Source organism: Mytilus californianus, unplaced genomic scaffold, assembly GCF_021869535.1.
Source record: "Mytilus californianus isolate M0D057914Y unplaced genomic scaffold, xbMytCali1.0.p SCAF_3, whole genome shotgun sequence".
NCBI lineage: Eukaryota > Metazoa > Mollusca > Bivalvia > Mytilida > Mytilidae > Mytilus > Mytilus californianus.
The window spans coordinates 63,322,868-63,340,172 of record NW_026262679.1 but is presented as its reverse complement, the minus strand read 5'-3'; the positions used below and the strand labels follow the sequence as shown (position 1 = coordinate 63,340,172).

At 32.2% G+C, this 17,305-nt stretch overlaps 2 protein-coding genes across 3 annotated transcripts in view; one reads left to right on the top strand and one right to left on the bottom strand.

Annotated features, from left to right (window-relative positions):
- LOC127733126 (TNFAIP3-interacting protein 2-like) overlaps window positions 1-17,305 on the top strand; it is a 205,881-nt gene that overhangs the window by 62,045 nt on the left and 126,531 nt on the right. The gene's annotated exons all lie outside the window — the stretch shown is intronic.
- Window positions 10,013-17,305, bottom strand: part of LOC127733110 (tudor domain-containing 6-like) — a 102,053-nt gene continuing 94,760 nt past the window's right edge. For both annotated transcript variants that reach the window (XM_052242392.1, XM_052242393.1), the window contains exon 23: window positions 10,013-11,819. In XM_052242392.1, the coding sequence (XP_052098352.1) occupies window positions 11,749-11,819 (71 nt within the window). In that variant the 3' untranslated portion in view covers window positions 10,013-11,748. The remainder of the gene's footprint in view (window positions 11,820-17,305) is intronic.

Genomic DNA, 17,305 nt, shown 5'->3' with positions numbered 1-17,305 from the left:
GAAATTCGTGGATGTGAATTTTGAAAGTTGACAAAATTTCTGCATATCCCTCAGTTGAACTATACAAGGTTCCGGTGGAAAATTTATGGGGATTTTAAAATCTTCTTTAAGCAACTAATAAACAGTGATAATTCACAAAGTAGCAATCTTTCAATTTAGTATGAAGCATAATTCATAACACGAAAAGACTGCTGTTTGAAAATAGAGCTAGTTTACATTCCTATTTCTCATCTACGATCGAGGGTGTGTGTGTGTGTATCAAGAACACGTTTGATAAAATATAAACGTAAAAAAGTTAAATAGAGGCGTTGATTTCCTATTTGTGCAGTTCAAGGACGCGCATTAAGTTCTTTTAATGATGCACAAATGTCTGAAGGTGGTCTGTTATTAGTAGGGACAAACCATTTATTTTTCTGGAGTAAGGTTATGTTAATCTCCGCACCACACATTCTCACAATTCATTTTGTTTGTAGTTTTGAGATTTCATCAGAAATAATGTCGTTTGATATTGCAATTTATAAAACATCAACATCATGGCTTTGATATTTGTCCTTTGGAATTGGTGGACAATCTCTCCAGTCCTGTATACTAGTATACAATGTTATTTAATACTGGAAAGCAATCAAATGGCGATATTTCATATATATCTGGCCAATTACGATTATCAAAGGTTTAACAGAGTATACGATCTTTTATATATACTGGGATATACCGTCGTCACCTTGTACGTTGTCCGTCGTTTGTCGTCCGTAATTTTTTGAAAACGCTTCATCTATAGTATATGTCGACTTTAAAGATTGTGATTTTCGTCCAGGTTGATGAACCAACATGGACGCCGTGGCTAAAAATATAACACAGGGGTCAAACTGCAGTTTTTGTTTAATTTCCTGAAAACTGCAGCAATAAGTGAAAAACTATCAGGATAAAAATGGTCAGCACAACAAGCCCTAATAACCCTGAAAATTAAAAAAAAAAACGTTTTTTTTATAGAGTTATAGCCCCTGGAAATGTTGATTATTAACGTTTTTTGGTAGTTCTTGGCTATAAGTTAGAAAACAAAGAACCTATGTTAAAAGTGTAAATTGGAAAAAAAAGATAAACTTGCAAGTTAAATATACCCCAAAAATTTCAGAAAAATCGGAAGACCCTATATAGAGTTGTTGCCCCTGAAATTTAAGATTTTATAAATTTTTAGCTTTTGACTGTCATAAGCTAAAAATTTATAAAATCTTAAATTTCACTCTGGATAAAATACAGATCCTGTGTCCATACTCTTACAATGATTTGACAACACTCCGCTCCATTCATTTTTTGTTTGTTTTAAATACCTTAAGGGATCCTATTGGTTTTGTCCTAACAATACTCATCTAAAACATTCTAAAGCTGAAATCATTCATTGGATGATGTGATTTCATTACCAGAGTGAAGTGTTGTCATATCATTGTAAGGGAGGTTGGACAATCTGTATTTCAATAATGATTGCCATATACATACATACTATTGAGGTCAAGAATTGTGTAGTGAGTTGTGTAATAAAGTTATGAATTATGTAATTCAAACATTAGGTAAATTTGGTCAATCAAGATTGGCATTAAAACTAGAGGCTCTCAAGAGCCTGTGTCGCTCACCTGATTCTACTTTGGGTTTGGAAATCATGTAAAAATAGATTAAAATCATAACAGATTCCCTAAAAATGATTGAGGCCAAATTTGGTTTAATATTGGCCCCATAATTTAATCAAAAGCAGAAGACTTTTGTAAAGTTTACAGAAATTACCAATAAATTCATTGACGTTGTAGAAAATGACTTTATAAGGACAATAACTCCAACAAGATGTCAATCTGAGACTACTATAATGTGTTATAGTAGTCTCAGTGTCAATTGACAATTTTGCTCATGTTGACTTATGTGTAGATCTTCTTTTCTTGATATTTTTGCAGTTTACAATATATCTCAATCTATAAAGATAAATGTATTAAGGTATTCATCAGCACCTCATAAGGAACATTTATGCCATGTTTGGTTTCATTCCATTCAGTGCTCCTCTAGAAGAAGCATTTGTATGTATTTCCCATTGGGTCTTATGTTAAACTAATTCCCCTGCTGGCGGCCAATTTGGATGATGGTTTGGCTACAAAGTAACAACACTTGGTCAGCACCTCATTAGGAACATTCATTCCATGTTTAGTTTCATTCTATTCAGTGGTTCTCTAGAAGAAAACATTTGTATGTATTTCCCATTGGGTCCTATGTTTAACTTACTCCCCCTGCTGGCAGCCATCTTGGATGACAAGTCAGCTACAAAGTAACAACACTTGGTCAGCACCTCAAAAGAAACATTCATACCATGTTTGGTTTCAATCCATTAAGCGGTTTTCTAGAAGAAGACATTTGTATGTTTTTCCCATTGGGTCCTATGTTAAACTTACTCCCTCTGCTGGCAGCCATCTTGGATGACAAATCAGCTACAAAGTAACAACACTTGGTCAGCACCTCAAAAGAAACATTCATACCATGTTTGGTTTCAATCCATTAAGCGGTTTTCTAGAAGAAGACATTTGTATGTATTTCCCATAGGGTCCTTTGTTAAACTAAGTCCCCCTTTGGCAGCCATCTTGGTTGATGGATTTGCTACAAAGTAACAACACTTGGTCAGCACCTCATAAGGAACATTCATGTCATGTTTTATTTCATTCCATTCAGTGGTTCTCTAAAAGAAGACATTTGTATGTATTTCCCATAAAAAGGGAATTCCAATTAAACTCCATCTTTGTGTCTTATAATTAGTAATTTGTTTATTGATTATGTCTGTTGTCATTCATACCAGTATTGTATACTCTTACTTTATAAGAAAAGAAACAAACTAGCCAGAAAATTGACAAACTATTGGTATTCTGATTTGAATAAACTGCTCTACAACCAAAATTTTATACAGTTCATTTGTGCATTTGTACAGACATAGGGTATTATTAAGAGCTATATTTCAGTGTAAATAGTTTTAGTGGCTAACACAGCTACATCCTAGCTGGTGGGTGAGATGATGCCTAAGGAAAGAATTAGAACAAAAGTTTGAATATTTTCAAAAACTACAGGCTCCAAAGCTGATTCGCTCACCTGATATTTTTGCATAAAATTGATGCAATGCACCAAGAACAGTGTGGGCAAAAGTCTGATCTTGCTGATCATTATGACTGTAAAGTTTCAGTCTATCTATTTCAGTTTTCACGATTTTAAGTAATAAATTGTGGACACAGAGATATGTCTAGCCTATCAGCATAAAATTCAGAAAAAGACAATCTGATGGACAGCAACATTGCTTATTAATTCAGTCACTGGACCATGATCAAGTGGGCAGGGCCTGAAAATGGTCGACAAACTGATATGTACAGACAGTAATGTAACTTAATAGAAAATATAGTTGTTTATTGTAAGTAGTTCCTATCAATATATTAATTATAATTAATTCAAAGTCACTGGACCATGACCTAAGGGTGCGGGGCCTCAAAATGGTCGTCAAACTGATGTGTTCTCATAGTAATGTAACTTCATACAAAATATCATTGATCTATCACAAGTAGTTCTTATCAAACAGACTTAAGCAGAAAAACTTCACATTGAAAATTGCTAATTAATTCAAAGTCACTGGACCATGACCTAGGGGTGCAGGGCCTCGAAATAGTCATCAAACTGATATGTACTGATAGTAATGCAACTTCATACAACATATCATTGATCTATCACAAGTAGATCCTATCAAACTAACTTAAGCAGAAAACTTAACATTGAAAATTGCTAATTAATTCAGCCCAATGTCCAAGGGGGCAGGGCCTCAAAATAGTTGTGAAACTGATATGTAAACCCCATCCACACCGTCACGTCTTGCCTGTTAAAAAAAAAAAATGCAAAACAATTTGAGTGGCAACATTGCTAATTAATTCAAAGTCGCTAGACCATGACCTAGGGCCTCGAAATAGTCTGAAAACTGATACAGAAAATATCATTGATCTGTCACTAGTACATCCTATCAAACTAACTTAAGGTAGATGGGGTGTCTAAATTAAAATCCATAGAATTTTTTAATAATTTGCCAAAATGTAGTTTATATCATGCTCTTTTAAAAAAAATAATTAAAAGAATGGGTCACAGGGCTTATTTTTCACGCTACATGTTGTGCAAAATTGACAGATTTTGTATAGATTATGCATGGAAAACCAAATTTTCTGCCATAAAACGAAAACTACACCATAGAATTTTGAGATAAGATATGAAAAGATAGCTCTAATATTATGCTTTCAGATAAGAAAAAGAAAAAATGGGGCCACGGGACCCGTTTTCTTGCTACATAATAAAATAGGTAAATTCCTAACACATTCTATTGTAAAAGTAACTTTATTCGAATTATCTGCCCTTACATTTGAGTTGCCTCCCCTTATGTGGCAAAGTTGGAAAAAATTGAATCAAACAAAAGTATTCTGTTTTTTGTAAAATACAACCATAAATATGATAAAACATGTCATTTTCTATATTGAAATGAAAATTCTTACACATGAATTACCTGCTACTCTCAAAATTTGCACATTTTCTTAAAGATCTAGACCGATTGTTTTCTGGTATTTCAAAATCCAAGATGGAGGAAGACACCCTATCTACCTTAAGCAGAAAACTTAACAATTGTTGACCCTGCCTAACGTCAACGCCAGATAAGCAACACCTATGTTCCGCCTTTCATGACTTTCGTTGCAGAGAGACAAAAATGGGTAAAAATCATCATTTATTAAAGGGCAATGACATCTGTAAAGAGACGTCTGCCAATTTTCTTCAAGTTTGACTGTATTTAGATCTTGAATTTTTCTGGACTGATGTTTTCAACAGTTTTTAAGATATAACTTGCATTTTAGCACTATGTTATATTTATAGCATAAGCAGTCATGTTTTTTTTTGTATATTAAGATACTCCAAGGATGATTGTGGCCAAATTTAGTTCCAACTGGCCAAATAGTTTCAGAGGAGAAAATTTTGTAAAAGTTAAGATGACACAATACAACTGCCTACCAAATATCATTGATTTCCCTTCGGAGGTTCCTCTAAAAGTGGCCTTATCATTGACTAACAAAACTCTTGACACTGCCAACACTATCTCCTATGTTTGAAGTAGAATGCTAAGTTTTCCCTTTGCAAGTTCTTTGTGCGAGAATAAAATAACACCACATTTTAATTAAGTCATTGCAATAAGTAACCAAACAAAACAAATATTTACTGAATTTTATTTAAAACAGTTGAAGCAATTGTACATTTAATTAACATACAATAAGCATTGTCATAAGGCCAAAAACCATAAATTTTTAGATTCTCGTCCCCTATTCACAAAAATTCAAGCAGTCAGAGGGTGCATCTTTTTGGTAGATTTTTACTACAATCATTGTAATTTTAACCAAATATTTTAAAAATAATTTGTTTGGCAAGGGGATAAAAAAGATCAATTATTAATATGAAATTCAAGAAAAATTTGTTATGGGTTCTGCAGAATCTTGCAATTTCTGTTTTCGAGGTAAAATTGCAATGGTGATTCCCAAAAACCAAGTCCATTCAGCAGGAAATTACAGGAATAGAATAGTAAAAACATTTTCTTCTTCAGATGCTTTTCTTGATCACGAAGAAGCTTCCGTCCATGTTAAGTATCATTCCCTGATGATTTAACAAAATTATTGATGTCTAAAAAATTTAACCCCAGACCATGTAAATGTTAACAAGAAAAATAAGTATTTTCAAAATTGTATCATATTTTATATTTTTATCAAGGTTTGACAAAGTTATTGATGTTTAAAAAATTGAACACAAGTGTAAACTGCTAAAAAAAGGTATTAGCATACAGGGGAAACTTTGGCCAATAATCTGAAAAATATAAAAAAAAAAAAAAATATTTTCTAAATTTTGCTCTGGATACTGTCTTTTGATCATGAAAAAGCTTCTGTCCAAGTTTCAAAATTCCATGAAGTTATTGATGTCTAAAAAAACATTAACCGCAGACTGAACCTTCATGTTGACAACAAAAGAATGTAGGATCAGTAAGTCTGGCTTTTGTGACTATTGTCGTAGGCTTGATGAAAAATGTTCAATGGATGGTGGTGTGAGAATCTAAAAGTTAATAGAAATAAGAAGATGTCGTATGAGTGCCTTCTTTTTTTACATTTAATGCTAAGACATGGAGCCGGACTTTCAGAATTAGATTAAACATATTGCATTATTGCATTAAATATTATAATACAGAATACAGAATCACTTTACTGCTGTTTGTCAACATACTGTTCCAGAGATTTTAGTCTTCAAATTCATTTACACATAAATTGTTCAACTTGCTGTAGTTGGGCTAATAATAATACTCTTTTGGAGTAGTAATAAGAACAGTCAACTTCATATGTACATTATAACAAAGAAATATTCAGACAGATGAAACAAAACAAAAGACATAATTTTTATTCTTTAAATATTAAGTGATACATCTAAATAGAAGAACAATTAAAAGCAGGTGTCTGAAGCTGGGTTCAGTCCCAACCATATCTGTTCAACCAACATGGATTAGAGATATCCACAGAGCTCGTAGAATATTAATTGTCAGAGGTTTTCTGTATTCCATAATGTTCTTAATCTATCAAATTTAGGAAAGTAGGAAACATATAGAAAAGAATGACATGCCAAATCATACAAATGTTTTCTTTTCTTAGAAATCTCACTTGGAGGAAAATTACTCCTGGTAGATTGGCAGGAGAATTTATTTCAGTGTTTTGTTTTTAATATATGCAAGTTTTTGCCTTCGATGACCTATAATAAATGAATGTATTAGCAAAAGTAACAGGTAGCTATGACAAATTATATTTTGCAAGCAAAAATAATGTTATGGCTTTAATTGTTTCAATTTTGTAGAAGAAATGACTACTTTTGAAATAATAAAGAAAAGAGAAAATTAGTTGATTTGACTTCCGTCAGATTTCCAAGTTTTCAAGAAAAAAATATTGCGAGTCTCTCGCATTATAAATAGAATTGGCACATATGTTTATTTCATAGATGTGAATGAATCGATTTAGCATCAAAGTTTATTGTGAATGACTTGGCAGACTGCTTTATAGTAAACTGAACCTAAATGTAATGTTACAAAACTTGTCATAAACTCAACATAAATTTTTTAAATCTATTAAAGACTTCAACCACATTTTTCATACTTAAGTATAATTTCAGTAGTTTTATGGGGAAAGCTTCCTGGAGAATTGAATCTTTAATTAACAATACAAATGCTTGGGTGCAATTTTGCAAATTACAAGTTAATTTTTTGATTAAGATGACCAATAATAATATACATGTAGGTGAACTTACTAATGATGAAAAATGGATTTTGTTTTTCGTGTATCAGAGGAAAAAAGTCATATCATTTCTTCAAGATAAAAATAAGATGTAGTATGAATGCCAAGCAGCTTTTATGGTTGGCCCAGGTAGACATGATTATTTGTTGATCGCTTAACATCCTATTGTAAAATTATTGAATGCCTATTCCAGAAAATTTAGACAGCCACTCCAAATAGAGAATATGTTGGACAAGAGCAGAGTTTTTTCCTTGCAACAATTATATATCGACTCTTCACAGAGTTGTTGCTGGAAAACAGGAAGTAGGTGTGTGACAAATCCAAAAAGCACACACACATAACAACTCCTCATGGTTGAGGTGCTGACTAAATATGAAATTATTCTGTTCTTAGTTGTACTTGAGAAATGTGTGACAACAAATTTCCATTAACATGTTGAAAAATTCAAAGTATCGGTAAACAGGAAGTAGGCATCTGGAAAAGTGTTCACATGTTACAACTCGAGACTGTCAAGCTCCTGACCAAACATGAAGTCATTCAGTTCAGTAGTTTCTGAGAAAAGTGTGATGTGCCAAATATTTCAAGTATATTCTGGATAAACTTTAAGTTATAGTTAGTTAAATTCACAGGATATGATGTGGAAAGGAATAATTGGCAGATAGTTTTAACTGCATAATGCAAAAAAAAAAAAAGGATTCAATATACTCGAGTAGTCCAAATTAGCATTTTATAAGGTGTTGATATACAGGTACTGTAGTTGAGAAGAGCATACCTTTCTTCATACATGTGCCAAAATTTGTTGGTTCCTTATCAGACTGGGAATTAGCAGTATAGCATTACAATTACAACTTCAAAAATACAATTAAAAAAAAATACCAAGAAAACTCCTTCTTTTGAGAATACATACAATGAGAATCATAAAATGAGTCTACAAATGAGAAAAATGTCTCAAAATTGCTCTAAAGATCAGATTAATCTGAAATCTCTGAACAGTTCATGTTCAGGTAATTAGTAACACATGAAAAGTTGTAAATATGCATCAAATGTTAAATGTAAAAAAGAGTACAATACCTGAAAATTATACAGTTAATGTTTCCTTATTTTTTCTTCAGTGGACAATGAAGAGATCTGCTTCTATTTGATTTGCAGGGTAGACTGTGCAAAGCTGAACATTCTTGGGACAAAACAATGCACTGCTATAGGAGTTTTCCCAAAAACTTAACATACATTTTCAGAACAAACTGTACAAAGCATCAGTTGAACTAGGTAGAATTTGTTAATCTGTTTCTATTTGATAAAACAGATACAAGCAGACTGAATAAATGGAAAAAAGTTAGCAGTTTTTTCTTCATAATCACCAACATGCTTAAAATTTCACACCTGTATTCTTGTCAAAACAATGACTCACGTCCAAAATATTTTGACAAATGCTTTCCATCAAAAAAGGAAAAGCATAATATTAACCACATCAGCACATTTAGATTAACATACACATGCCAACTGCAACATATTTTGTAGAAGAATAGTTCTTCATCTTATAAACTAGTCAGTTGAATTTCAACATAGTTTAACCACCATAAACCTTCAAAGATACAGAATAAAAATTTAGAAAGCTTATAAATAAATGTTGTACATTTTCAGTAAATAAAGTTTAAGTCATCTTAAATACAATGCTAAAATATTAATAAAACATTGCATTTAAAAAAAATTTCAACACTTTGATTGAAGGTGTGCAGATAATAGGATCAACACTTGAAGAAACAAATTTTGGAGTTAAAGCAGTAGAGTTTGGTTCTTTATTTTAAAAACTATTTTGATTCCACAAAAACAGAGCGCTTAAGAGTTGTCTTTCTTGACATAGTTTAAAGAAAGTAATTTTTGAGCTGGTCCAAAGAATGTAGGTAAACAGTAATTTGGCAGAGAAAATAAATTTCAATCTTTATCATATAATAGATTTTTTTTGGTACTTTGATTAAATAAAAAAAAATTACAAAAATTTCTTATATATTTTTCAAAAACTTTCATTTCTCATACTTGATTTATAAAATAAAACTGACCAATTGACAAATTTTTTTTAAAGTCTTTTTCCTAGACATCATCTTTCTTGTTATAATAGCAGCATTTATAAACAACAAGACCGTTGAACAAATAAAATTCAATGAATCTATTTGACATCACTATTGACATGACATTGACTTAACCTAGACGTGATTAATCATAAACATGGTTAAATCATAAAAATAAAGAAAATACATTTACAAGACAGGTGCAAGAGACAATGAACTAACAAAATGTCAACTTTGAAAAAGTTTTAATAACAAAAGTACATTCCTCCCACCCGCTTAATACTGTCTTGACTCGAATATAAAATACTAGACATGGGTGGATATAGTAAATTCTAACATGACGTTCTTCAAACGCTTTGAGTACACACCCGTGGTAAAATATGAATATATTGTTTGGGCTGTTCCGATCGTACTCCCGCGTCATATGCTTTTTTATGAATGAGCTACCCGACGTCATAGAACGATGACGTAAGAATATAAGCATTTTACGGGAAAATACACGCTTGTGAAACCGAAAATCATCACACCAAGGAAACGTAAACAAACGATGCAAAAATGTGTTATATAAGCCATTTTTTGTATACATATAAGACATATAAGTACAATTATCATTTAGATTCATCCAAACCTATCTAAATATGTTATTGTAAATAGTTATAGTTTAAGCATGTCATTTATTCAGTTTGCTCCGGTCTTTTACGTCAATTTAATAGTGCGTTTATTTATGGGAACGGCAAATTATGCCTTCATCTAGAGCGCTTCGATCCAAAACAATTGCCGTATTTTTTCCTATTAGAACCGAAATAATTCATGGGGGCTTGAATATATCGTGATTTTACCACGGGTTGTCCCTTTATGCCGATATTTTACCCATCGCTATTGCTCAGGGTAAAATATTTGTCATAAAGGGCCAACCCGTGGTAAAATCACGATATATTCAAGCCCCCATGAATTATTTCTTAATTGATCTTTTGGAAAAATGTACTTACTGGTATGGTTTCCATCATTGCAAACACTTTTATTCACAAAAAAGGTCTTGGCTAGCACCAATAAAGAAATAACAAAATTATCAAATTTATAACATTCTTATCACCTTATTTTTATATTAACAAGAAATATAAAGGATTAAGATAATAACGCTTTGATTTCAAACGGCAATAGAATGGTTTTACACAAAACTTTCGTTGCACAATAAAACTGTCAAATATTCATTTTCCTTGAAGTTATAATCCAACACAAATAGTGCTTTTTAATAGACATTAACGTTATCGCTATACATGAAGATCTTCTTTTTTTATTCCTTTTACATTCAAATACGGACAGCATGTCACTATGCTATTAGACAAAATATTTATAAAGTACTAAAACAAAATAAAAAAATAATACTGCACTGCATCTTAGCATTGTCTTTTTAAGAAAAAAAGAAACCCATACAAAACAGCTTGTTTTTTTCTATCTATACAAAATACAATACAATAAAAAAAATCCTTCTATAAATCCAAAACTCTTCAATAATTAACAATACAAACAAATCTCATCAACATATAAACAGTTTTAAAGTTTGAGTAAATGTGAATAGAAAAATGTATTGAAAACAATGTTTTATATTACAGTGTCTGATGCAGTACCTGAACACAACACTTCAGGGAGATAACTCTAGCAAGTCAACACAGCATTTCATCAGCACAGTGCAGTAAAAGATACACAGAATACACTTTTCAGAGCAGACAAATATCTACTATTTTAGCAGTTGGTAGATTTTGTTTACAAAAGAGGGTTTATTTCAATTAAATTTGAATTTTCCCCCTTTCAATAGTTATTATTTTTTCTCAAATAAAGTGTAAATAAATTGTTCTCCCTTCCATGTTAACAAAGCTGTGTTTTTTATAATTAAAGGCAAAATTTTAAACCAGTTTTGACTAGATTTGTGATTACAAAATACCCATATGAACTATCCTTAAATTTCAGTAAGCATCATTGGACAACATTATAAAACATAATAAATTCAAAATGGCTATCTGCCAGTACATTATGATTACAATAACAAATGCATAAAAATAATATCAATAATAAAAATGTAATGCAACAATGCTCTCAAAAATATTTACAAAATATAATGAAAATACAATCAATGGCTTACATAAGCAACATGAAAATTTCTAGCTTTGTAATTTTAAGTTTTCATTTCTGTATCCAAGTCATCAGTTTTTCTTCAAGACACTTTTGTGAATTTAGATTTTGTTCTCCACATCTCCACAGCTGCATGTTCCAGTTCTGCTTTATATGTTCCAGTGGAAACAAAGTTTAACAAGGATTCAATCTCATATTCATTTCTTTCCCATGGAAGCTAGCTGAGCTTGTAAAGCTGCTATCTGTTGTTGGATAAGGTTGGCCTCATCTGAAATGATAAGTATAAAAAAATTACAAAACTAAATAGTTTTAATAACATGCTATGTGACTACTTGGAGATGTTTTTTCAATATACAAATACATCACTAGATTTAATTTTTTGGGGGATTTATGGGTCTAAATAATGATCGTACAAACATTTGTATAAAGAAATTGATTAGCTATAGATTAACAGTTTGGTATCAAAACCCCTATTATTACAAAGCCGTAGTGCGATATACTTAAAGATATGTAAAAGATATGTAAAGACATGTACCAGACATTCAATTACAAATGTTGATTCACTTCATTTTTTGTTTTGTTTTGTTTTCTTTCCAAATATACAGCTGTAATTCCAGTCTGATTTGTTATTGCAACAAGCAACTTCCTTTGTTGTAGATTCATTTATTTTTGTGGGTACCAATTTCTATGGATTAGGAAAAATTGTACTTTCCTGGATACTTTATTTTAATGATTTTAACAAAACTGCAAGTCTGATTAAGGAAATTTATACTCCATTCAACTTTTAAATTATTGGTTCATTTAACTCATGATATTTGGGAAAAATTAATACTCCACAAATAAAATTATATCCACAGCATATGAATTTGATTTGGCTTTATAGGTCATAGGGTCAGTCCTTTTTAGCATATGTCCTGAATGAACCATTAAGGATGTTCGCGCCTCTTGTTTTTTGTCAGATATTCAGAATTCTCTGATTTTATCCATGTAGTGCCAATACATATTTGCCCGCTAACCCCTACTTTTCTTTTCGTAATTTATTACATATATTTGTAAATCTAATAAAATCCTTATTTATTCATAGTTTTTGAAAGAAAAAAGGTGCCAATGTTAAATGTATGAAAAATCTAGAGAATCATTTCCCTCCAATTTTTTAATGGCTTACATCTCGAAAACAAGGTAATGGATCCTTCATTTTTTTCTGCTTTTTTAGCTCCATTATTTATATACTATCAATTTATAACAGCATACATGTGATTCTTACGGCGAGAGTCAAAATCTCCCGCTTTTCAGACCCTCTTCCGTCACTCCCGTTAAAATTTGAAATCTTCCGCTTTTTGAAAATTTAAACCTCGAAAAATTTTCAGTAGACATTTTTGTTTATAAAATTGATACGGACAGAGAAAAAGTCAGAGAAACTCGAAATTGCTATGGGAAAACTCTGAGAAAAACAGAAGTCACCATTTCCTGTTATTGATATTGTGACAAAGGTAAATATAGGGCAATTAGCGTCAAGTAATCAATAAAGGTGTTTAGGATTAGACTGACACTGTATATACAGCAATAAAAGTTGATTGGTAATTACCAGGTGATCAGCTGGCTAGTTTAAGACACACGCCTTGATGATTAAAAGTGAAAGACTGACAATGGATTAATTTGTATAAACAACGACTCGGCGATCTTTGATGCTGTTGAAAACACGGAACTGAACCTCAAAGAAATATGAAATCAACTCAAATATGATATTTATGGCTTGTTTTCTATCCAAGCCAATGGAATACCTATATAACAATGTTTGTCTTGGGCAATTTTATAATTTGTCAAAATGCCGAAACGTATGTTATCACCAAATACCCCAGCAGCAAAGAAGACCAAGTATCTTGCCAAATTCAACACTACCTGGAAATCTGAATTCAAATGGTGCAAGGCCAGTGCCAAGGGTACAGACCATGCCTACTGCACTTCATGCAAAGCTGACTTCAAAATATGCTACGGTGGCCGTAATGACATGACCAAACATATGGAGACAGCTAACCATCAGAAAGCCCACAACTCCATCAGCTCAACACCTTCTGTTAGTAGTGTGTTTAGTAGTGGTACCAAAGTTGACAATGTTGCTTATGCTGAGGTACTTTTCGCCAACTATGTAGCTGAGCACAACTGTGCATTCCTGATGGCTGACCACTTTAGTGACCTAATCAAGGCTATGTTTCCAGACTCTGCAACTGCACAGAAGTTTGCCTGTAAGAGGACCAAGACAACCCACATCATCACACAAGCTTTAGCACCACACTGGGACAGTAAAGTAAACGACATGTGCCATAGTGAGAAATTCACAGTTATGATTGACGAGTCAAATGACAAAGGTGATAACAAGAAGCTCAACATCCTTGTACGTGTATACAATCAGACTTTACGCAAAGTGTCCACACAGTTCCTTGGTATCCCAACCTGCAATATTGGAACCAGCTCATCAATATTCAACTGCCTGAATCAGGTGTTCATGTAAGTACATTTTCTACATTTTCTAAAGATTAATAAAATGATGTGGGTATACATCAGTGAGACAGCAACCCATGTACAAAAATAATTAAAAGACATCAAGAAGGCATATTACAGTCTGAAAATTGTATCCTGAATAAATTTATTATTGGTATAAAAATAAGATAATATTTATTAAATTTACTAAATAAAACTTAGGATTTAATTTAATATTTTAATTTAAAATTAAATTCAGTTGAATAAAATTTAACATGATGAATATAAATTGTCATATACCTCACATGTACATTTATTTGTAAGTGATCAAAATGTTAATCTTTTTTAAAATTTTTTCAGTGATAGAGATATTCCTTGGGCCAACTGCATTGGATTCTCATCTGACAACTGCAATGTGATGATAGGCAAGAACAACAGTGTCCTGACCCGTATTCAGCAGATGTCACCAAGTGTGTTCAACATAGGGTGTGTTTGCCACTTAGCCAACCTCTGTGCACAGAAGGCCATCAAGACCCTGCCATTGCCAGTTGATGACTTCTTGGTGGACATCTACTACCACTTTCATCATAGGTATCACATTGTAGTTGTTATCTCTATAGATGTTTTGAAAAAAAAAATGTTTGAAATAAAAAAATTAACGAATGGATTACATGTTTCTTTGTACATGATTTATATACATGTGTCCTAGTTTTAAAAATGAACAATAAGATATCAAATTAAAGAATGTGACTGTCACTGACATGATTGCCAGTTTGAATAAGACAAATGTAATAATATTATTTAATCAAATATAAAACTAACACAATGGTATTCATAATTCTTTATTTTTGAATTTTATTTTTCAGTTCCACCAGAAGAGAGAATTACAAGCAGTTCCAAGAGTTCACAGAGACTGACCCAATGAAGATCATCAAGCACTGCAGTACCAGGTGGTTGTCTTTAGAGAGGTGTGTTCAGCGTACCCTACAGCAGTGGCCAGCTTTAAAGAGTTACTTTCAGAGCCATGCAGAGTGTGAGAAGCCAGGTCGTATCAACAGATGTATGCAGTACTTCACCAGTGACCAGATGTGGTTGTATTTTGCCTTCCTAGAGTTTGTCATGCCTATCCTGAATGACTTCAATGTGATGTTTCAGGTATTTTATTTTGATAATATGTATATTGTACCTATTTTAAGGCATAATTTTAATATTTTTTTAGATGTGAGGTATAATTCAATGAGACAGCAACCCAAAGACAAATATATGTCAACATACAGTCTTCAACAGTTTACAGATGTCTATATAATATTTCAATATATATAAACTATTCTAAATCAGTACAACTTGTGAATGTTTCCTTTTTGTCAATTGATATTAATAAATATTTTAATTTGTAGGCTGGTGAGTCCATGATTGGTTACTTACACACAGAAATGGTGCGACTTCTTCGCAAGATGATGGGTAAATTTGTCACTACAAGTACCATCACAGCACAGTCAGACATCACAAAGGTAGACTTCAGGTGTACAGACAACCAACACGACAACACCAGAATTGCAGTTGGTATGAAAGTCAGAGAGTTCCTTAGTGACAATGATGACCTACCACCACAGACAGTCAACAACTTCTTCAGGTATGTTTATTATGTGTTAACAAAGAAAAAATAATCTAGGGTATATGTTCATGCAATACATGAAATATTTTGAAGAGAAAATAATCCCATCAGATGTAATTGTTCATTAGTTTCCATTTCCATTCACACAGAGTATACTTGCTTAAGGTGTATATCAAGTTTTGTACATTTCAATAAATGTTTTATTTCTTTTTCAGTACAGTCAGGGAGTTCTACTGCACTATGACTGAAACCATGATAAAGAAGTTCCCATTCCAAGACAAGGTTCTCCGAGGCATCAGTTTTCTGAATCCACTCAGCAAAGACAAGTTATCTCCAAATGAAGGTGAGTTTTTTGATAGTATAGTAAGTCAACACTGTCCAAAAGATGAAAGTGAGTGCTTGTTACAAACAGAATAACATAATATTGTGTCATGAGTCATAACAGTATAATAATTTACATAAAATTGATCAGTTGTGGGGTATATGCCAATGATACTGAACTGCCTATAGCTTATAGAGAAGATATAATATTACATAGCACAACATTTATTGTTTGAATTATGATTGATCATTGAACTGTTTAAACTTAGTACTTATTATTTTTTTTCTTTTTCAGTTATCAGCTTGTCTGATAGGTTCCTCAACTATAATCAGCAAGAAACCAGTCAACTAGAAGATGAAGCTGCTGAGTATATTCTTACTCCTCTGTGTGATTTGCCAGCATTTGATCCAGATACACCTTCACTCAACCAGTTCTGGACCTCTATTGGCAACCTGAAGCAACCAAGTGGTAAACAACAGTTTCAGCACCTGTTTGCACTCAGCAAAGTTGTACTAGCCCTGCCACACTCCAATGCTGACACAGAAAGAACTTTTTCAATGCTAAAGAAGATCCAGTCTGACCCCAGAGACAACCTAGCTGATAAGACCATCCACAGTCTACTTAGTGTAAAGATCAACAACCCAACAGACTGTCACCAGTATAAACCAGAACCTGAACTAGTCAAAGCAGCAAAGTCAGCTTGTGCCTTATACAAACAGTCTCTTTCTTAAATTGTGTTTGAACTCATGTTTAACAATGATTAGTGCTCTTGCTAATGTAAAAACTGTGCTTTATATATTTATTTAAAATCATGTTCTCTTGTGACATTTAAATAGTTTGCTTCAACTGTTGTTTAAGATAACTTTTTAATTTAGTGCTTTAGTATAAACATTATAAGAAACATTCAACATAGTGACTATTGTTTGAAATTTTATATTGTTCTGTTATTGTAACTTGTTATAACATATCTGGAACTATATATGATGAATAAAAATTTGAAAACCCTTATCTTCTATCATTATCAAGTAAAAATGGCTATACAGGTGTTTAAAGGTATGGAATCATTGTTCTTTTAACAAAAAAGGAAGATATGCAGTTTCAACACACCCAAAAAACATTGCGTACGACGAAAAAAAGGTCGATAAAAAATCTCCAGTTATGAGATCCAAACTCCAGCTGAAAATTTTCAAATCTCCAGTTGTGGCTTGACAACTCTGTCACATGTCTGTAACAGTCTTTTAAAAAGCTTGTTATTTTGAAACAGAATGGAGAACATCCTTAACTTGTTTAAATCATTTTTTCCAATCATACAAGACCCTAATTGGTAGTCATGTCCCCG